Source organism: Pituophis catenifer, unplaced genomic scaffold (genome assembly GCF_029215685.1).
Source record: "Pituophis catenifer annectens isolate HBS135680 unplaced genomic scaffold, rPitCat1.0.hap2 SCAF_1, whole genome shotgun sequence".
Taxonomy (NCBI): Eukaryota; Metazoa; Chordata; class Lepidosauria; order Squamata; family Colubridae; genus Pituophis; species Pituophis catenifer.
In genome coordinates this window covers 4094140-4117262 of record NW_027256881.1, presented here as the reverse complement: position 1 = coordinate 4117262, position 23123 = coordinate 4094140, and the positions used below count along the sequence as shown (strand labels likewise).

Sequence of the window (23123 nt, the reverse complement as noted above, 5' to 3'; positions counted from 1 at the left end):
CTCAACAATCTGGACCGGCGATCCAGAAAGGTCTCTCATTGGGAAACTGAGGGCAGAGGAAGAATCTGTCTCTGCAAAGTCCAAATTTTCTGCCTGGATTTCCCCAAGCTGTTGATCTCCCAAGTCAACAGGTCCTTTATTCCCATCGCTCAATGCAGCGGATGGAAATCGCACTCCGAGCATCCAAGTGCATGTTGTCCTTGACTTCCAACCGTTTATTTAGTGACCAGTTCAAAAGTGACTTACAATCCAGTCCTTGCACATACAACAGGAGTGTCAAGCTCGATTTCATTGAGGGCCGCATCAGGGTTGTGTTTGACCTTGGGGGGGGGGGGGAGTGGCCAGGGTGGGCGTGGCCAGTTCGATGTCACTCGTGTCGGGGGCACCTGTGGTGGCCCGAGTGCTCGGCCAGCTACGATGGTCTCCTGCAACCCTCTGCCAGCGGAAACGGAGCTCGGGACGGCCACCCGCCCTCACCCGAGCTCCGTTTTCGCTGGCAGAGGTCCCACAGGCCACATCGCAGTTTCATTGTTCCCTGGTCAGCCCCGAAGGCCAGATCTGGCCCGCAGGCCTTGAGTTTGACACCCCTGACCAGGGGTGGGTTCTAATTTTTTTTTTTTTTACTTCCAGTTCTGTGGGCGTGGCTTATTTTGTGGGTGTGGCTTGATGGTTATGTGACAATTCTTTAGGATTTAGCAGAGGTACTGGTCTACCAGGCTTTTAACTGCTTGCAGAGCTGTACCGGTCTACCCATTTATTTTTGCAGGCACTGATCTACTCATGTATTTTTGCAGGCACCGATCTACTCATTTGTTTTTGGAGGCACTAAACTGCCTTTTACCACTGATCAGCTGTAGGGCCGCTCTTTGAAGCCCTGCAGCAAGAATTTAAACAGTTTTTTTCCTTATAGCCCATCAGCTGGGACTCAGGAGGCAGCAATAGATTGGGGGTGGGGCCAAATAAAAGGTAAAAAAAACATGGGGGGCGGGGGGGGGGGAGAACCGGTTCGGTGACGTCATATCGTCACCGTTACCGGCTCGGCGGAACCGGGTGGAACCCACCACTGCCCCGACATACAAGAACTGTGGTCGCAGCCTTCCGAGGGTCACATGAAATTCAAAAGCTTAGCAAGCAGTGTGTATTTACGATGGCTGCAGCATCCCAGGGTCATGTGACAAAGTCCATGGAAGCAGGATTCGCTTAATGACCTCATGATTCACTTAACGACTGCACTGATCACCTCGTCAACCATGGCAAAAAAAAAAAGTATTGAAATCCTGCGCGAGTCACTTAACTGCCTTGCTGATCCTAATTGCAGTCATAAGCCAAGGATTAATGACCGGGATATACAGAATAGGAAAATGGGGGACTTCTCATTCTACCCATTAAAATTGCCAATTTAGACCGATGATCCTAACTGGGCCCTCCTTCTGCCAGCCTGATCCAATAGCCTTATCTCCAATAGCCTTATCTCCAAGAGGTTGGCTAAGCTACCCGAAAATAAGAAGCAAGCAAGTTAAGATGGGAGTTGGAAGCCATGGATCAGGGCCTGGGTAGGAGAGTTAAAAAGAACGCAGCCCTGAGAGAGATGGGGGGAGGGAAGGCGGAAAAGGAAGGGGGGAGGAAGGAAAAAAAGGAAGGAAGGAAGGGAGGGAAGTAAAAGGAAGGGTGGAAGGAAGGAAGGTGGGGAGGGAAGAAAGGAGGAGGAAGGAAGGAAGGAAAAGGAAGGAGGAGGGAGGGGGAGGGAAGGAAAGAAAAGGAAGGGGGAGGGAAGAAAGGAGGAGGAAGGAAGGAAGTAAAAGGAAGGGTGGAAGGAAGGAAGGTGGGGAGGGAAGAAAGGAGGAGGAAGGAAGGAAGGAAAAGGAAGGAGGAGGGAGGGGGAGGGAAGGAAAAAAAAGGAAGGGGGAGGGAAGAAAGGAAGAGGAAGGAAGGAAGTAAAAGGAAGGGTGGAAGGAAGGAGGGAAGGAAGGAAGGAAGGAAGGGGGAGGGAGGGGGAGGGAAGGAAAGAAAAGGAAGGAGGAGGGAAGAAAGGAGGAGGAAGGAAAAGGAAGGGGGAGGAAGGGAAGGAAGAAAGGAAGGGGGAGGGAGGGAGGGAGGAAAAGGAAGGGGGAGGAAGGGAAGGAAGGTGGAGGAAGGAAGGAAGGAAAAGGAAAAGGGAGGGAGGGAGGGGGGAGGGAGGGAAGGGGAGGGAAGAAAGGAGGAAGGAGGGAGAAAGGGGGGAGGGAGGGAGGGAGGGAGGAAGGAAGGAAGGAAGGAAGGAAGGAAAGAAGGAAAGTGAACAGATTGGAAGAGTATTAAATGAATGGAGAAAGTTAAAAAAAAATCCACAAGTAAATTTCTGAAATATTTTGCGGGTGTCACCTTCAAAATTAGGAAGAAATTTCTCTACTTGGTTCCACTGGGAATTGGGCTCTTTCCTGCCCAAACCTCTATCTTGCACACACACACACAAAAAAAAAAAAAAAAAAAAAACCAACCTGCAAGCGAATAATACAAGCAAGCCAACCCTGCCACCCTACCCCCCCTTCCTTCCTTCCTTCCTTCCTTCCTTCCTTCCTTCCTTCCTTCCTCCCTCCCTTCCTTGTAAACGAAAAAAATTAAAATGCACATCCTCAAAACGAAGCGTGCAAAAAACCGGACAGGTGTTGCAAAGCCACCCGAAGTTCCACCCTCCACGATCTGGGAAAAGTGGGGGGGGGGACAGGGACCCGACCCCCGTCCGAGAGTTAAAAGTGACACCAAACAACGCAGCCATCTTCTCCCCTTCCCCCACCGCAGTTTGCATGTGTGGGTCTTTTATCCCCCTCCCCACCCCCATCCCACCCCACCCCACCCACAAAGCTGCACAAGGCCTCCGATGGGCGATATAGACGCTCAGGTTCCAAAATGGCCTCGACTCTCCGGCTTAGGCCTCCCGAGTGAGTGCATGTGTGTTGCCCGTTTGTGTGTGTGTTTTTGTGCGCGCGTCTGTGTGTGTGTGCATGCATGTGTCTCCCAGACCGTGGGTAAGGGAAAAAGCACATTACGGGCGGGCACTGGAGGCAACCCTAGTGTACCAATTACTGCAAAGGGAGGGCTCCGAGGCGGGGCCGGAGGCCTTTTCCAGAGTCTGCAAGGAAAAGAGGACGACGAGGGGAAGAGGGGGGGGGGGAATTGCTTGCCTAGGGATTGCAAAACACCCGTTGTGTGGCGTTGTTGCAAACCTCTCCGTGTCCCCCCCCTCCGCCCTCCGACGCAGAGTGAAGTGGCCCGTGCGACTCGCTTACCGTCAGGGTGTCATCGATGTAGAGGGGGATCTGCAGCCTCTCGAAGAGGAATTCTTCCTCGCTGTCTCTGCAAACTGCCACCAGCCGCGCCATCTCTGTGTTGCCCGTTGCTCTGCCTCTTCCTTCCAAAAGCCTGAAAGCAGCCAAACCCAGAGCAAGTAAATACAACCTTCCGTTCCTCTGCCACACTTTCACCAGCAGAGGGAAAGTCAACCCTCGTTAGCCAGGACAAAGATTCGACAAAAAAAAAAGAAAAGGAAAGTGGGAGGAGAAGGAGGAAGAGGAGGAGGAAGGAGAAGTAAAAGGGGGAGGAGGGAGAAGGGGAAGGGGAGGAGGAGAAGAGGAGAGGAAGAAGAGGAGAAGGGAAAAGGGAAGGGGGGAGGAAGAAGAGGAGGAGGAAAGGGAAATGCAAGAGGAGGTAAGGGGAAGAGAACAAGAAGGGAGAAGGAGGAAGGATAAGTAAAAGGAGGAGGGAGAAGGGGAAGGGGAAGAGGAGAAGAGGAGAGGAAGAGGAGAAGGGAAAAGGAAAGTGGGAGGAGGAGGAAGAGGAGGAGGAAAGGGAAATGCAAGAGAAGGTAAGGGGAAGAGAAGAAGGAGGGAGGAGGAGGAAGGATAAGTAAAAGGAGGAGGAGGGAGAAGGGGAAGGGGAAGAGGAGAAGAGGAGAGGAGGAGAAGGGAAAAGGAAAGTGGGAGGAGGAGGAGGAGGAAGGAGAAGTAAAAGGGGGAGGAGGGAGAAGGGGAAGGGGAGGAAGAGGAAGAGGAGAAGGGAAAAGGAAAGTGGGAGGAGAAGGAGGAAGAGGAGGAAGGATAAGTAAAAGGGGGAGGAGGGAGAAGGGGAAGGGGAAGAGGAGAGGAAGAGGAGAAGGGAAAAAGAAAGTGGGAGGAGGAGGAAGAGGAGGAGGAAAGGGAAATGCAAGAGAAGGTAAGGGGAAGAGAAGAAGGAGGGAGGAGGAGGAAGGATAAGTAAAAGGAGGAGGAGGGAGAAGGGGAAGGGGAAGAGGAGAAGAGGAGAGAAGGAGGAGAAGGGAAAAGGAAAGTGGGAGGAGAAGGAGGAAGAGGAGGAGGAAGGAGAAGTAAAAGGGGGAAGAGGGAGAAGGGGAAGGGGAGGAAGAGGAAGAGGAGAAGGGAAAAGGAAAGTGGGAGGAGAAGGAGGAAGAGGAGGAAGGATAAGTAAAAGGGGGAGGAGGGAGAAGGGGAAGGGGAAGAGGAGAAGAAAAGGAGAAGGGAAAAGGAAAGTGGGAGAAGGAGGAAGAGGAGGAAGGATAAGTAAAAGGGGGAGGAGGGAGAAGGGGAAGGGGAAGAGGAGAGGAAGAGGAGAAGGGAAAAAGAAAGTGGGAGGAGGAGGAAGAGGAGGAGGAAAGGGAAATGCAAGAGAAGGTAAGGGGAAGAGAAGAAGGAGGGAGGAGGAGGAAGGATAAGTAAAAGGAGGAGGAGGGAGAAGGGGAAGGGGAAGAGGAGAAGAGGAGAGAAGGAGGAGAAGGGAAAAGGAAAGTGGGAGGAGAAGGAGGAAGAGGAGGAAGGATAAGTAAAAGGGGGAGGAGGGAGAAGGGGAAGGGGAAGAGGAGAAGAAAAGGAGAAGGGAAAAGGAAAGTGGGAGAAGGAGGAAGAGGAGGAGGAAGAGGAGGAAAGGGAAACGCAAGATGCATAGAGAGGATCTGGAGCCAGGTGGGAAAGAAAAACGGGCTTACTGGGCCATCGCATGCCAGGAGCAGGGAGGAGGGGGGGTTGAGCGCGTAGGGCAGGGCGCATAGAACTATAGGTGTGGGCACGCATGCGCGCCAACCTCCCCCACCCCACCCCCACTTGGCACGCGATGGCAAAAAGGTTAGCCATCGCTGGTATAGGTCCTCCTGCTTGAGCAGGGGGCTGGACTAGAAGACCTCCAAGGTCCCTTCCATCTGTTATTCTGACCTGTGGTTCTGTCTCAAGGATGAGAAGCAGAGAACCATCTTACGACTCCTGGAGTTGTGGGATGCCTGAACATGTGCTTCTTAAAGCTCTTCCGAGGAGGAAGGAATGGAGTCCACAAAATGTAGGTCATAAAGACCGGCTGGAACACACCCATGCTAAGTAAAAGCACTCGAGGTTTGATTTGCGGGTGTGTGAATTCCCATGGATTCTTTCCCACAGACCCACAACGAAAGGAAAAAAAGTAAGCAGGCATCTGAAATTTCAGTACGGATCAACTTGTGAATACAGGTAGTCCTTGACCTACGACCACATCTGAGCCCAACATTTCTGTTCTTAGCTGAGACATTTGTTAAGTGAGTTTTGCCTCGTTTTATAACTTTTCCTCCCACAGCTGTTAAGTGAATCACTGCAGTTGATAAGTGAGTTGTTGAGTGAACCTGGCTTCCCCATTGACTTTGCTTGTCAGAAGGTCTCAAAGGGTGATCAATGTGACCTTGGGACACAGCCAAGGTCGTACATATGAACCAGTTGCCAAACATTCTGAATTTTGATCACATGACCCTGGGGATGCTGTAAAGGTCGTAATTATGAAAAAGCGGTCTTAAGTCATTTTTTTTCAGTGCCGTTGTAAACTTTGAACAGTCACTGAATGGACTCTTATAAGTCAAGGACTACCTGTCCATTATGGGGATAACACAGGGGTGAAATCCAGCAGGTTCTCACAGGTTCTGGAGAACCGGTAGCGGAAATTTTGAGTAGTTCGGAGAACCTCTGGCTGGACCCTGAATGGGGTGGGAATGGAGATTTTGCAATATCCTTCCCCCAGGAGTGGGGAGGGAATGGGGATTTGGCAGTATCCTTCCCCTGGAGTGGGGTGGGAATGGAGATTTTGCAGTATCCTTCCCCTGCCATGCTCACCAAGCCGCGCCCACAGAACCGGTAGGGAAAAATTTTAGATTTCACCCTTGGGATAACAGCACAGATTTCAGAATGATTAACCAATCATTCTGAATTAACTATAGAACTAATCATTCTGTAGATCCAGTTCTACAGAGGAATTATGGAGTCGGTCATCTGCACCTCTATAACTGTCTGGTTTGGCTTTGCAACCCACAAGACAGACACAGACTTCAGAGGTTAATTAGAACAGCAGAAAAAACAATGGCTACCAACCTGCCTTCCATTGAGGACCTGTATACTGCATGAGTCAAAAAGAGGGCTGAGAAAATATCTACAGACCCCTCGCATCCTGGACATAAATTCCTTCAACTTCTACCCTCAAAACGATGCTATAGAGCACCGCACACCAGAACAACTAGACACAAGAACAGTTTTTTCCTGAACGCCATCACTCTGCTAAAGAACTAATTCCCTCAACACTGTCAAACTATTTACTAAGTCTGCACTACTATTAATCTTCTCATCTTTCCCACCACCCATCTCCTCCCACTTATGACTGTATGACTGTAATTTTGTTGCTTGTATCATGTGTACACTACGACTATCATTAAGAGCCTTGGTAGTACAGTGGTCTAAGGCACCCTGTTATTAAGCTGGTTATTAAGACCAGCTGCCTGCAATTACTGCAGGTTCGAATCTCGCCAAGGCTCAAGGTTGACTCAGCCTTCCATCCTTTCTAAGGTAGGTAAATTGAGGACCCAGTTGTGGGGGCAATAAGCTGACTTTGTATAAATATACAAAAGGATGAAGGCTATTGCTGAGCACATTGTAAGCCGCCCTGAGTCTCCGGAGAAGGGCGGCATATAAATCAAATTAAAAAAAAAAAAAAAAGTGTTGTACCTTATGATTCTTGACAAACATATCTTGTCTTTTATGTACACTGAGAGCGTATGCACCAAGACAAATTCCTTGTGTGTCCAATCACACTTGGTCAATAAAAAATTCAATTCTGTTCTAATCCGAACCCAAATGTGTTCACCATCAGCCTGGCCGAATTGAAAAGCAAAATTAATTCAAAATGTTGGGGTCAATTGTGTTGCGACTGAATCCGGTTGCTCAGAACTAGAGACTAAGGAAAGGCAGAGGTGCCTTCATTATGTCAATGTTTTCTCACACATGTAGGATTCTCTCTGAATCATAGTAGCAACCGAAACACAATTTTAAAAAAAAACACTCGGCAGTTGAAAACACAGGTGAGTTGGACGCCGTGGTGCTGCTGTTAAAACACAACAAAACTGGGGGATTTTCCACTGAACAACATTCATAACTGTGCTTCATATACAACAGCCTATGCCCGTGATGGCGAACATGCCACAGGTGGCACGTGGTGCCATATTGGTGGGCACGTGAGCTCAGCTCTGGCGCGCGTGCATGTGCTGGCCAGCTGATTTTCGGGCCTTCTGAGCCCACCAGAAGTAGGGAAATAGGCTGTTTCCTGCCTCTGGAGGGCCTTGGGGGGGTGGGGAAGGCCCATTTTTTGCTCTCCCCAGGCTCCAGAGCCTCTCTAGGAGACTGGGGAGGACGAAAATGGCCTTCCCCATCCCCCCAGAGGCCCTCCGGAGGCCGGAAATGGCCCATTTACTGACTTCCGGTCCCACCGACTTTCAAATCTATGTGGTGGGACCGGAAGTTGGCAAACGGGCCATTTCTGGCCTCTGGAGGGCCTCCAGGGGTTGGGAAAGGCTGTTTTCGCCCTCCCCAGGCTCCTAGAGAAGCTCTGGAGCCTGGGGAGAGCAAAAAACAGGCCTACCGGGCCCACCGTGCCATCGCGTGCCAAAAGCGGGAGGAGCACAGGGTGTGTGGAGCATATAATTATGGGTGTGGGCACACGTGTGCACGCCCCCCCCCCGGCGCTCTCCCCGCTTTTGGCACGTGATGGCAAAAAGGTTAGCCATCATTCATGACTCAAACCAGGTTAACATTATCAGTGCTAATCAATGATGACCAGTTGATTAGCACTGATGATGTTACCTAGTTGGGTCATAAAACGTCTTAAACACATAAAACGTGCAAGAAAACCACCAAGGACCCTCACAGTCCTTCCTGCTCCTGCTCCTCCCGTCTGCAATCCCCACTCCCTGGTAACACTGACGATGTTACCTAGCTGGGTCATGAAACGTCTGCAAGAAAACCACCAAGCTCAGACAGCATCAAGGACCCCCCAGTCCTTCCTGCTCCTCCTCCCCCCTCCCATCTGCAATCCCCACTCCCTGGTAGCCCTGACGATATTACCTAGTTGGGTCATGAAACGTCTAAAAGGAAGCAACCAAGCTCAGAGAACACCAAGGACCCCTCATGTCAACCCTGAGCTACAAATACTTTCCTCTAGCAGCCTAAACTTTGTTAGTGTTCAGTTTGCACTTAGTATATTGCATAAACCCAACTTATAGGTTGGGACAGGGTACACATTCAGAAAATCCAGAAACTTCAGTTACTAAAATATACCACTGTCCCCCACCGGTCCATTAGACACATATCAGCAGCGATATCTTTGGGAGGGGAGGGGCATTTAAATTTTAAGCCTGCCTTAAATCTCAACATAATTATTCATAGCAAAGGTCTCACCTCTGGGCTTTACTTGAAAGAATAATAAAGGACCAAAGACTTTAAATCACCATTCGTGGCGTTCTAAATAACATATACACACTCGTATCTTCTTTGCACACTCACAAATTACAATTCTCTTTACCAGAGTCAAGTTTTAAGTTCACTCCAATTTTCCCTTTTTCCATTTCTACTTATCTGAAAGAAATCTATCTCACCACATATGCAACAGATGCAATAATGCAGCCTTGCCAAAAAAAAAATTTTTTTTAGTCCAGTAACACCTTTTTAACAGAATAATAGAGGTGGAAGGGACCCTGGAGGTCTTCTAGTCCAACCCCCTGCTCAGGCAGGAAACCCTATACCATTTCAGACAAATAGTTGTCCAATCTCTTCTTAAAAACTTCCAATGTTGGAGCACCCACAACTTCTAGAGTTCTTCCACTGATTAATTGTTCTGTCAGGAAATTTCTCCTTAGTTTTATGTTGTTTCTCTCTTTGAATTGCAACTTAGAACTAAGGATGATTTTTTCAAAGTGCTGACCTTCCTCATTTATCAGCCGGAAGACTCAAATGCAGGAAATCCCCACTGACACTTACACAACATCTGACCAACAACTTTTAAAATCGTTTCCTAATGGAAAGTCAAATGTGTCACTGAACGTCCAGTTATAGGACATATAAATGAGTCCATACAAATGTGCCAGGCCTTGAATAACCATGCGAGCAATGGACAATCCCGAAGAGGATTTGCACCTCACATAGTGTCTTTTTACTTTTACTTTTATTTGATTTGTATACCGCCCTACTCCCGAAGGACTCAGGGCGGTGAACAGCCAACAATAAAATACATACATACAAAATTTAAAAAACAGAAATAAAATCGAATTAAATAATTTGGCCCAGACAGATTAAAACCCCAATCAATTTAAAACAGATTTAAACTTTGAAAATTAAAAGATATTAAAAATATTAAAATTGTTTAAAAAGAGGGAGAAAGTTAGGCCAGGCCCGCCTGGTGAAATAAAAAGGTCTTTAGAGCGTGGCGGAAGGTGCACAGATCCGGGATCCTCCGTATCTCCGGGGGGAGCTCGTTCCAGATAGTAGGTGCCCCCACAGAGAAGGCTCTCCCCCTGGGGGCCGCCAGTCGACGGCACCCGGAGGAGCCCCTCTCTATGAGAGCGTACCGGCCGGTGGGAGGCTATTGGTGGTAGTAGGCGGTCCCGCAAGTACCCAGGTCCTGAGCTATGGAGCGCTTTAAAGGTGGTAACCAAAACCAACACTCTGCCAACACTCTGTATAAATGGGGCATAATATCCTACCCTAGGTGAGATTGCAGGATCCCACGTCAAATTGTAGATCACCTCATGACCGGCTGTAAGCTGATTTTTTAAAAAAATATAAATAATGTTGGGCTTCAATAGTTTGTTAGATGGCTTAGACCAAGGGTGTCAAACTCAAGGCCCGGAGGCCAGATTTGGCCAGAGGTGGTGGGGTGTATTTAGATCTGGCCCACGGGGCCACCCTGGAAACAGCGAAGGACCAGCCCGTAGTGCCTCTGCCAACGAAAATGGAGCTTGGGAGGGTCACGGGCAGCCCTCCCGAGCTCCGTTTCCGCTGACAGAGGGTTGCAGGAGGCCATCGCAAGCAAAAACAGAGCTCGGGAGTCCGTTTTCACTGGCTTGGGCCACCACAGGTGCCCCCCTCTCCGATAAGAGTGAGGTCCAGCTGGCCATGCCCACCCTGGCCACACACACACACACACACACACACACACACAAGGTCAAACACAATCCTGATGCAATGGTCCTCAATGAAAACGAGTTTGACATCCCTGGCCTAGACACTGCAATTTGAACACAGCTCTTTTTAAGAGCTGTGTTCAAATATCAATATATAAAATAAGATACAATTTAAATTTTATTGTTTTCCTAATCTAGATGAAATGTTAATATATCTTGGTAGCCCAGGCATGATATGCCATACGCTAAATAAATAAGTAATCAAAGATATAAGCTTTTGTGAGCTGCCGCCCACTGTGTACCCGATAAAGCAAGATGCAGCTCACAAAAGCTTAACTTATTAATATTTATTAACCACTTATCTCACAATCGAGTAAATATGCCTTAGAATAAAATGGGTCAGCCAGGACAGGGGCTACCAGACTCCTGCTGAATCTTTGTTAGACTAACGTAAGCCCTGAAATGCATATTCACAACCATCCCTGTAAATAATTATCTGCACTCAGAGCCTACCACATATTTATGATGCATGTGCAAATATTTTGGGCACCTAGAGGTATATATCAGGAGAGCCAGTCTGGTCTAGTGGTTAAGGCAACCGGGTGAGAAACTGGAAAGCTGAGTTCTAGTCCTGCCTTAGGCGGAAAACCAGCTGGTTAACCTTGGGCCAGTCACTCTCAATTCTAGGATGGCGGCCGTGGCAAACCACTTCAGAGAAACCTTGCCAAGAAAACTGCAGAGACTTGCCCAGGCAATCACCAGGAGACAACACAGATTCAAAGACACAAAAAACAACTGCACCATATAATATGCAAGCAAGTCCTCCTCTTACAACAGTTCATTTAGTGACCGTTTGAAGTTACAACGGCACTGGGGGGGGGAAGTGACTTATGAACATTTTATGAACAATTATGACCGTTGCAGCATCCCTATGGCCACGTGATTTACGTTCAGATGCTGGACAACTGGTTCGTATTTATGATGTGTCTAAGGATCATGGGATCTTCTTTTGAGATCTTCTGACAAAGTCAATGGGGAAGCTAGATTTACTTAACAACTGGGTTACTAACTTAACAGCAGCAATGATTTACTTAATAAATGTGGCAAGAAAAGTCATAAAACTTCACAAATTTCTCACTTAAGGGCAGAAATGTTGGGCTCAATTATGGCCGTAAGTCGAGGATTACCTGTATCACAGATTTGTGCCAGGGCTGAGTTTACCTTATGCAAGATCACATGTCGGTTGAGTTCACACAACAGGCTAAGCCAAAACAACTTCACACCGCAACCCCAATTTACCGTTTACAACATAGAACACAGAATTATAGGGCTGGAAGGGACATCGGAGATCTTCCAGTCCAACCCCTTGCTCAAAGCAGGAGACTTTTATATACCATCCTGGTCAAATGGTAGTCCAGTCTATTTTTGAAACCTTCCGGTAACAGGGCACCAGCAATCTGTGTTTCCCCAAAAATAAGACCGTCTTATATTTTTTTGAACCCTGAAATAAGTGCTTGGCCTTATTGCCATGCGCTCAAAAGCCCGATTGGGCTTATTATCAGGGGATGTCTTATTTTGGGAGAAACAGGGTAACTGCAAACGAGGTTCCTCAAGGCCACTTTTTCTAGGAAAAAAATAAACTTTTGCCGTGCAGAGATATAAGCAGGATACCAAACTCCACGCTACCGAGCCAAAGCCTCTGAATTACAGCAGGACTCCAAAAGCCAAGCCTGCTAACAGCTCGCAAAATCACCTATGAGAAACATTGTTCTGTTTTCTAGAACTAAGCAACCCCGGAATTGCAGGCAGACCCAACTTGCAAAAGTATTTTAGCAACCAAAATCAAGAGCTCTTGCCAGCAATGATTAAGTTGAAGCTTAACCTGTACACCTACTACACACTCATCCAATACGCCCAAGGGGACAAAAAAACAACAAAAACAAAATGTAGCTTGTTTCAAAGCAGAAAGAAAAAGTCCTGGTAATTAGCAGCCTGCCAACTTTTTTTTCAAAAGAGGGAATTTTTTGGATTTTTTTTCCTTAATCAAGGGCTATTTCACTCTCTGACTACCTCTCCTTTTGACTTTCCCACCTTCTTTGCATCTTTGCATCACCCCCACCCCCACTTTGGCATTGCAAATTTTGCAATTTTTTCCCCCCAGGGAATCCTCCAATAATGGGGAGAAAAAGTGTTTTTTTTTTAGAGGAAAATGGCCTCCCCCCTCCTTCTTCAGGGAGGGGGGGGTATTTTTTAATTATTATTTTTTTTTGCATTTTGAAAGGAAGCAGATTAGGCGCAGGAATCCTCCCCCCCCTCCCCAGGATATAAATACAACGGAAGAAAATAAATTAATAAAGCAACCAGTAGGTCAAAGCATAACCTTCGCTCTTCCTCCTCTTCCTCCCCCCTCCCCCTGCTCACCACCACTTACTGCTCCGACAGGCTCCACCTCTATTTAAATTTACCTTCCTTTTCCCCCCAGCCCGCCTCTCCTATTGGCTGAAGCGACTGAAGCTTGCAGGAGAAGAAACTGCCACACCTCGAAGCGCCGAAACGGGCGATTTTTTTGGCCTCTCTCTCTTCCCTTCCCCTCCCTCCCCCTTTCAGGAGGGCAGCATGGAGCCTCCTCGTCCGGCTTTGGCTCCGCCCCTGCCCCTCCTCCTCCTGCCCCCCCTCCTCTCGCGAGAGACGGAGAAGGCCAACCTCCCGCCTTCCCCCACCCACCGCCCCGACCAACCGCTCGCAGGGCTCCGCCTCCTGGGCTCCCAAACCCCGCCCTCTTTCGACTCCCCCCCCCCCTCAAGGCGACTAACTGCTCTTTCAGGGCGTGCCTCGGCTGAAGCTGTCACCTCTGCCACAAGCTCCGCCCCTTCTCTTTTTTTTTCCTTTATGTAAATGAACCTTGCGTGGCCCGCCCCTTCCTCGGCCTTCCCCTTCGCTTTTTCCGCCGCGGGCTCAAATCGAAGAAAGGAGGGTGGAAGAGCGTTTCCTTTATATAGGTAAGGCCGGAAAGAGGCTCCGGCTTGCGGCCTTCTGCGCATGCGCGAGAAGGAACGCTTGACGTGAAGTGGAACCCGCAAGCCCATTCCCCGCCTTTCTTTCTTGGAAACTGTCACAAATAGCCCCTGCCGCCGGCGCGGCGAATAAAACGCTGAGGTTTTGCGCATGCTCAGTGAGCCGTTTCTTCCGCCTCGAAAAATAAGTTCGAGCGGGAAAAGATGGGAGATGAGGCGACGTCTATCTCGCGCTCGCCCTAAGGCGAGAGTGAATTTAACGGGCTGTTTTCGGGATTAAAAAAAAAGGGGGGGCGAAATTGCGCTTTGGGCAACGTTCCTGAAGAATTTTCCCCCTCATGCATTTTAAATAGGAACTGGTCCTTACGCTTCGTTGGACGCTTCTTTTAAACCGTTTTTGGTCTCCCTTATACAAAAAAAAATTATGAGGCGACTTTGCCCTCCGAAATATACATGTAGTCCTCGACTTACTACAATGGAACCTGAAATTTTTGTTGCTAATTGAAACATTTGTGACGTGAACTTTGCCCCACTTTATGACCTTTCTTGCCACAGTTAAGTGAATCACTGCGGTTATTAAGAATAGAATAGAATTTTTTTATTGGCCAAGTGTGAATGGACGCACAAGGAATTTGTCTTGGTGCATATGCTCTAAATGTACATAAAAGAAAAGATACATTCATCAAGAATCATAAGGTACAACACAGGGTACAAATAAGCAATTATTAAGGTAGTAATACGGTGGTTAAGTGAATCTGGCATCCCCATTAACTTTACTTGGGGGGTGGGGGGAAATGTGCCAGGACACTGCAACAGTCACAAATGAGTCCTTGCCAACTGAATTTTATTTATTAGTTTGTCAAACATGTACAAGATAGTGGGTATGTATATGAACATGGACATGAACGAGGGAAATAAATACGATTTTGTTCATGTGGTCATGGTGTTGGAAGGTTCAGTTTCAAGCTGGGAGAAATGCTGGAAACAACATGGAGGCTGATTGGAAAGAAAGGTTCATTTATTGCTGAACAGAACCACCAGAGTTTGTGGTTCTAAGTCAGCTGCACAATTAGCTAGATGAGTGTCAGAATTTTTATACAGGTCTTGAAATGCTGATGAGATGTCTGTGTGTGCAAACTCTATCTCCTTAAGTGCTGGCATCTACTGTGGGCTATTAAGGTAGACTGGGGGCTGCTTTCTGCCTCTAAAAATATATTTCTCCTTTAGGGAAATACAATATTCTGCCTTTTTAGTATTTCCCAAAATATTTCATTGGGGGGGACTTCCCACAATGGGGATGCTGCAACAGATGTGTGAAAAATGGTCATTAAGTCCTTTTTTCAGTACTGCTGTAATTTTGAATAATCACTAAGCAAACTTGTAAGTTGAGGACTACCTGTACATTAATAATATTTGAAAGAAGATATCCATATTTTAATGGCTTAACATATACCTATGTTCACCCCAAAACGGGTTATCAATATTTAATTAATTAATTAATTAATTAATTAATTAAATTTATATACCGCCTTACTCCTGAAGGACTCAGGGTGGTGAACAGCCAAAAATAAAACACATAGATTACAAAATTTAAAAGACAATATAAAACCACATTAGATAATTTGGCCCGGGACAAATTAAAACACCCCCAATACTTAAGACAAATTTAAAATTTACAATTTAAAAAGTTAAAAGGGAAAAGTTAGGCCAGGCCGGCCTGATGAAATAAAAGTCTTGAGGGCGTGGCGGAAGGTGCGTAGATCCGGGATCCTCTGTATCTCCGGGGGGAGCTCATTCCAGATAGCAGGTGCCCCCACAGAGAAAGCTCTCCCCCTGGGGGCCACCAGTCGACATTGTTTGGCCAACAGCACCTGGAGGAGCCCCTCTCTATGAGAGCGTAATGGCCGGTGAGAGGCTACTGGTGGCAGCAGGCAGCAGATATAAAACAAGGTATATATCTTCTTTCCCCTATAGCTAAGGTATAATGTATGCCTGCTTTCCCCCCAAAAGTATGCCTTATGAATGTTTAAATGGAGGGATAATATATAACTTGCTTTCCCCACACCAAATATATTTTAAAGAAGGTACAACGTAAACCTGCTTTGCCCCCCAAAATACATCATAAATATTTAAAAGAAGCTTGGAGATGCACAATGCCAAATCTGGAGCCTTTTCTTGCAATCGACTGAGAAATGGCACAGCAATAGAACAGAAAAAAATACCTGTTCCAGACAGGTGTCCAGCAGAAGATAATAAACCTGAATCTGAAATCAAAATGGAACGCTGCTTCTACAATTCAAGGTCATACTGACAGCAAATTGGATACCAGCACTCAGGTAAAACTGAAGGGTTTAATCATTTACATCCATTTGGAAAGAAAGGTCATCTTATGATCTTTATCCATCGTTACAGGTAATCCTCGACTCAAGACCACATTTCAGCCCAAAATTTCTATTGTTAAGAAAGAGGATTGTTAAGTGAGTTTTGCTTCGTTTTACAACTTTTCTTGCCACAGTTGTTAAGTGAATCTGACTTCCGCACTGACTGCTTGTCAGAAGGTTACATGACCCCAGGATACTACAACTGTCATGAGTCAGTTGCCAAGTGTCTGAACTTTGATCACATAACCATGGGGATGCTGCAACAGTATTAAGTGTGAATAAAGGGCATGTCACTTTTTTTAGTGCCGTTATAACTTTGAATGATCACTAAACAAACAGTTGTAAGTCGAGGACTACCTGTATATTATTGCATTCACAATATGGATCAACTTGGCATTAAGCAACTATAGGGTTGAGGTTCTGCTAACAAAACTTGGCTTGTACCTGGACTGCTAGTTAGTACCTAGCTTCTAGCCTGCCCAGTATTTTGCCATTCCATTTGTCACTCCAGGGGTTGTGACAACCCCCTCGCTAGGCTCTTCATCTAGCATTTTAGCATCATAAATAAATTGGAAGTGGCATATAACAATGTAAAGCATAATTTTATTTAGAAAAGAAAAATAGCCAAGGGCTGCGGGCCAAAAGTATTTGAAAATTATTTCACCTGTCTCAAAAGTATCAGTATCTCTGGGAGTGATGGGGAGAATTGCAAATAATAGTGAAAAGAATTTTTTGTGTTGTCATGAAAGATCCTTTGTATGTGCATTGTAACATTGCATACATGTATGAAAGGGACTGACCTTATGGAGTGACCTCTGGTTCTTCATGTCCCTTTATTTCTAGTGATAATTAGATACCACAATCATGAATGGTTGGAAGTCAAGGATGTTAAGTCCACATTTTCTCATTGTGTTTGGCAAGTTTCAGTTGCATAAACACTGGTACTTTTAAATAAATTGTGTTTCAGAACAAATACAACAAATGGCTTACTTTATTGCATGGCCTTGAAAATGGAACATTATTGCATAATGACTCGTTGGGCATAGTTCCACTGAGGTTATGAGCTCAGAAACGAGAACTTTATTTTCTATATTATGTCACGTTTGTTTTTCTCCAATGAATAGTAAATTACAACTGCTAATGTATGTAGCAGTTGATCCATTTCCAGAAACCTAAGTAGAATGGCCGCCTTTAATTTTTATACTTTGATTTACCTTCCGTATTCTCAGTTGAGGGCCCAAAACCAGCCTAAATATATACGTCAGTTGGGCTAAGTAGAAATAGCAGGTGTAAGAAACCTTCAAGCCACACCTGATCCTCCAGCACTGATATTCAATTGTATCATTGAAATATATATTTTTCTAAAATAAGAATCAAAACAGGTATCTTTGTTTTTATCAATTTTATCCTTTAACCCCCTACAAAAAAAATTGTCCCAATCCACTTGAGTGATAATGGTTTTTATGTTTCATAATGTTACAAAAGTTTGTAAACATATATTATTGACAAGACGTTTTCTCTTGTTTAAAATAATTCCGTTCCATTTTCCAAAAATCGGAAATGGGCTATTAAATATCCCAGTTAAAAAATATATACCATCTTATGCATATATATCGCAAACCTAAGGAAAAACACCCAAGGCTTTATATTTCATAAAGGCATTGCAGCTTTTATCATTTTTATTGGCAATATTTTTGTGCCTTCAAGTCAGTGTTCATACCTGGGAACTGCCTAGATATGTCCTGCAGTTTTGTAAATTACCACCATTTTAAAACTATATTTTTTGCTTGTAACATATACATAACTAAACAGTTTGTAAACATATACAAATGCAGAATTAACATGGCAGAGAGTGTGCTGCTGTGCACTGTATCAACATGCATATTTACAAGACCAGTTAAAACATTGGCTAGCAAAAAATGCAGAAGCTGGTTTTTGTTCACAGCATTGATCATGCACATACTCTGAGATTCGTTTTTTCTGTGCCGAAATTCCAAATCAGATTTTTTATATGTTGATGAGTGTAGAACATTCCAGCTACTAGGAATATCGGCCCCACCCACAACAAGCTTTGTGAATATGAGAATGAGATCAACCACTAAAAAAGAACTAAATGCAATCAAGCAGCTAGCAACGATCCATATACAAAAAGAAAGGTTTGCCATTCGTCGGGACACGGTGTCAATGTACATCTGAGCAACGAAGAGACATATAAAAAGGAGGAAAATGGCCTGTAAAAAGTAGCAGATTATTTTAAGCCATCCTCTTGCTGTTGTTCTTTTTCCTACCAAATATAAACCTACTTGCACACTAGCCATATAGATAGCAAGGTAACCAATGACAGAAAATATGCCCTCTCTGTTGGCATTTAGAAAACCAGTCCTTGAATCTTGCCCATTGCTTCCATGCAAAATAAACATTTTCAGAGGTGTAATCTCAAGAAAGCATTCATAAACCACAGCTAACATTACTGCGACTATCCAGGCTTTGTGCACGGGGAATACAGTCAGAAGGAGCGATGCACCCATTCGTATAGCAGCTAAAGTGAAGAAAAAGTTCCAGTGCACACCATACTCAGTGACATGCTCATAATAGTCAGCTGCTTTAACACTCATTAGTCGTCCAAAGCCAAGGAGTAGGAGAGGCCATACGGTCAACAACTGCCTTGTGAAATAAAAGAATTTGTTTTGGGATGCACCAGGTTTCAACCGGACTTCTGGACAAACCACACCATTTCCAAAAACAAATATTCCAACTCCCAAATCCATCAGCCCGGTCCCATAAGACTCCGTTTTGGCATACCTCCGGGGATACTGGGGGAAGTCTACAGCCAGGATGTTAATGGATGTCCATAAATTGATAAACACTCGAAGCGAGGTTATGGCGGGAATGTATTCTGGGTCCAAGTTGGTTCTCAGAAAATCATCTAAGATTTGCTTAAGATTTACTTGGGCATAATTTGTCCGTTTAGTATAAATGACAAAAATCAAGCCTGTGCAGAGTGCCATAATGGAGAGGATCACAAAAGGGAGTGTGGAAGCTAAAATTGTACAGGAAAGTACTAGAGGGACGATTAAAACAGTGAAGTCTAGAAAAAAATTGCCATATATTGAGCATAAAGGTCTTCTGTTATGGAGAAAATACAAAATTAGGAGCAGTCCTCTGGCGAGAACACATAATGGTGCAAGAGGTAAGCTAACAGAAATTTCAAGTAATGTCGTTCCATTTAGGTTACTTAGAAAAGCTTCTTTTACCAGCTGCTGTGACATTTCTCAGCCTCTGCAAAGTTACATTTAAAACAAAAATCAGAATGGCAAGACAATTAAAACAAGAATCAAAAGCAAACATCTGGGTTTACTTCAAGATAGATTCCCACCTTTCAGAGACTTCTTTCCAATTTCTCAATGTACAATAGAGGATTTATTGGACAAAAGAATGGACAATACATTTCTTTTGGGAACAGTTGATGAAAGATACCAGTTAGCAATAATATATTATCTCCCCAGCTAATCCTTGTCTTATGATTGTAATGAACCCCAGAATAATGACTGTAAGTCATGCTAGCCATTAAGGAGCTCATCACGTGACTGTGCCCAATTTTATTACTTTTTTTGCTCTGGTTAAGCAAATGTGACATCATAAAGTGAACTATGTGGTTGTGATCATTAAACAAATCCACTGTCCGCAATGGGCATTTTTGCCAGAGACACCAGTTTCCAGCCTGAAAGTTGTAAATTGCAGTCATGGATTGCTGCAAATGACCATAAATGCAATCATGCAGAGTGGCCATTTGAATTTCAAATCCTGGTTGGTAAATACCTTTTGGGGAGGTTGTCATAAGTGAATGGTTGCAAGCTGACAATTATCTGTAAAGCAAAGCTTGTGCCCTTGTTTATTTTCAATTTGGAATCCCTTGTCAAAAGGTGAATCAATAATAATAATAATAATAATAATAATAATAATAATAATAATAATCCATAATAATAATCCTTAGGTTGGCTTTCTCCACGCTAACATATACCAGATAGAGGAACAACTCACAGAATCCCCAACAAGTAGTCATTCCCAACATATCTGGAAGATCACAGCTTTGAAAAGATACTGTAGAATTATAACCATTTGGTAAGAACTGAGGTAGAAAATAACTTCTAGTGACATACCCAAGCCCATTTTTCCACCATATCCAAATCATCCTATTTTAATCCACTAATGGCTTTCAACAACCCAAACTAGGATATGCAGTTACAATGTCATCATGCAGAATGTAGCATTGCTTGTTGTCCCTGCTCACTCCCTCTACTTTATGCAGACACCTATGCTGGGAATTAAAGTTGGATTTTGTCATCCCAGTCATCTTATTTCAACATGTCCATAAATAAAAGGACGTCATAACTTGAGACACTTAGGAGATGAGAGATCATGTGGTCTTTAGCTACTACTCAGGTAGCCCACCATGCATATTGTACATCTCCACCCCGGACCGACCACCCCAATGATGCCCTTGAAGTGATGTCCCGGTGCCTGGAGGCTGTATGGATCTGGATGGGGAGAAACAGACTCAGGCTCAACCCATCCAAGACCGAGTGGCTGTGGTTTCCGACATCCCGATATAGTCAGTTGGTGCCATCACTGACTATTGGGGGCGAGTCATTGGCCCCCACGGAGAGGGTCCGCAACTTGGGTGTCCTCCTGGACTCACAGCTGTCTTTAGAAGGGCATCTGACGGCTGTGGCCGGGAGGTCATTTTATAAGGTTCGCCTGATTCGCCAGTTGCGTCCCTTTCTGGATCGGGACTCAAATACGGTCACTCATGCCCTCGTCACTTCCCACCTGAACTACTGCAATGCTCTCTACATGGGGCTCCCCTTGAGGAGCACCCGAAGGCTCCAGCTGGTCCAGAATGCGGCCGCGCGAGTGGTTATGGGAGCAACATGGCGCTCCCATGTGACCCCCCCTCCTGTGTGAGCTGCACTGGCTCCCAGTGGTCTTCCGGGTGCATTTCAAGGTTTTGGTTACTACCTTTAGAGCGTTCCATGGCCTAGGACCGGGGTATCTACGAGACCGCCTTCTGCCACCAGTAGCCTCTCACCGACCAGTACGCTCCCATAGAGAGGGGCTTCTTAGGGTGCCGTCGGTCAAACAGTGTCGACTGGCGGCCCCCAGGGGGAGAGCCTTCTCTGTGGGAGCACCTGCCATCTGGAACAAGCTCCCCCCGGAGATACGGAGGATCACTGATCTGTGCGCTTTCCGCCGTGCCCTCAAAACACTCCTATTCCAGCAGGCCGGCCTGGCCTAACCTCTTTTTAAAATTGTTTTTAAATTGTTTAAATTTTAAATTTGTCTTATAAAATTGGGGTTTTTAAATTTTGTTTTCTGGGCCAAATTATTTAATTGTATTTTAATGATTTTTTTAACATATGTATTATATGTATTTTATCTTTTGGCTGTTCACCGCCCTTAGTCCTTCAGGAGTAGGGTGGTATATAAATTCTAATTCTAATTCTAATAATAATAATAATAATAATAATAATAATAATAATAATAATAATAATAATAATAATAATAATATCATCATCCTCTCAGCTGACATCTATTAGATTGGGATGGTATGCAAAACTTGCACTGTGTAAGGCATTTCAAGCACTGAACCAACTTCAACAACTCACCAAACTTCAGATGTGACTAAATGCAACGTGAGTGTGTTTTTTTCTGGCAGTCCACTGACCCACTGATGGGTCACTTTCTAAAGTTGTCTCTAATAGCCTCCAGATTGGTTGGGTTTCAATTCTCAGAATTCTTCAGCAGGGCCATTTTTAAAAAACTTTTGAGGGTTAAAGTCCACACATTTTGAGAAGACTGTCTAGGACAATGATGGCTAAGCTTTTTGCCTTCGCGTGCCAAAAGCGGAGAGAGCGTGGGGGGTCATGTGTGTGCGCGCCCACACCCATAATTCAATGCTTGAATTTTGGCACATGATGGCACGGTGGGCCCAGTAGGCCCGTTTTTTGCTCTCCCCAGGCTCCAGAGCCTTTCTAGGAGCCTGGGGAGGGCGAAAACAACCTTCCCCACTCCCTGGAGGACCTCCAGAAGCTGGAAACAGCCCATTTGCCAACTTCCGGTGAGACCAGAAGGCCCATTTTTCACTCTCCCCAGGCTCCAGAGCCTTTCTAGGAGCCCGGGGAAGGCAAAAACGGCCTTCCCCACCCCTCCAGAGGCCAGAAACAGCCTGTTTCCCGACGTCTGGTGGGCCCGAAGTCCCAAAAATCCGTTGGCGCTGAGCTAGGGCAACGCTTGCATGCCCATGTACATGGCTCCATATGCCACCTGTGGCATGCATGCCATAGATTTGCCATCACCGGTATAGGAGGAGCCAAGGGAACAGCACTCACTCATCCTCCTTTCTGCCCAGGGTTGCTGAGCTGAAGGGTTTTCTCCAGCCACATAAACAATTTTGGGAAGCAGATGAGAAAGATTTGTGTAAGAAGATACATTCTGACCAAAGATATTGTGATCCAGAAATGACCACCACAATTTACACAGAAAAACAATAGCCCTTCAGTTAATAAAGCTAACCCCCTTTTCCTTCTCTTTTTCCATTCATCCCTTGGTGCATTTCTACTCATTACTTCTCCATATAACTCCTGGAAAATACTGTATGAGAAAGGTAGAGCAGAAGTCTAACAAAGAAATGTAATAAAAAAATAAGTACTTTTCATAAGCAGATAATTCAAGGAAGATTCATCACTGTTCTCAGCATGTTTTTTTCTGGCTAGCAGATTCCTTAGAAATTCCTCAGTCTGCTGAAAAACAAAATAGTTATTCTTTGAAATCTACAAATTCAAAGAAATATTGCTATGCATTCTGATTGACAAGGCATGTTGAACATAACAAAACATTGCAGTACAAAATGTAAAGTGTTGCTTTAGGGTTCCAGTAAACACATTCGGTTTTACTCTATTCCATTTCTATTCTGTTTATTCCCAAACTGATCTAGAGTGCTGAAATGTTAATCTCTTTTTTGGGTTCATTAGTAAATATGAAATTTGGAGTTTTGGTTTTTCTCCGATAAGGAAGGGGCAGAGAATGATTAAAATGTCAATGCACAGAATATTTATGCGATTTGTAAACTAATTGTGAACACATTTCTTTGAACTATTGACAATAAAAATATTTTAAAAACAGTAAAATCAAACAAGCAATTAAGTATTCAATCAGATACCAGCACTGCTCAATTGTGACAAGAATCACAGAAAATTTAAAGTATTTAAAATTAATTTCCTTTTAACAGGAACAGTTAAAATAATT

General features: G+C 45.1%; 2 protein-coding genes across 8 annotated transcripts in view; both read right to left on the bottom strand.

The window, feature by feature from the left end:
• GGNBP2 (gametogenetin binding protein 2) overlaps positions 1-23123 on the bottom strand; it is an 82310-nt gene that overhangs the window by 58940 nt on the left and 247 nt on the right. For 2 of the 7 annotated variants that reach the window (XM_070932009.1, XM_070932013.1), the window contains exons 1-2: positions 12889-13005; positions 3267-3399 (exon numbers count right to left, since the gene is read on the bottom strand). In XM_070932009.1, the coding sequence (XP_070788110.1) occupies positions 3267-3359 (93 nt within the window). In that variant the 5' untranslated portion in view covers positions 3360-3399; positions 12889-13005. Of the gene's footprint in view, positions 1-3266; positions 3400-12803; positions 12818-12844; positions 12849-12888; positions 13006-22527; positions 22619-23123 lie in introns of those variants that run through there. The other 5 variants (XM_070932015.1, XM_070932016.1, XM_070932010.1 and 2 more) reach the window with 4 other exon arrangements.
• Positions 17483-19087, bottom strand: PIGW (phosphatidylinositol glycan anchor biosynthesis class W). The gene has a single exon (XM_070945183.1). The coding sequence runs from the start codon at positions 19085-19087 to the stop codon at positions 17576-17578; it is 1512 nt and encodes a 503-aa protein (XP_070801284.1). The 3' UTR covers positions 17483-17575.

What these genes read in the sequence shown, in the direction of transcription:
- PIGW (XM_070945183.1), bottom strand. Translation starts at nt 19,087, where the DNA reads ATGTCACAGCAGCTGGTAAAAGAAGCTTTTCTAAGTAACCTAAATGGA.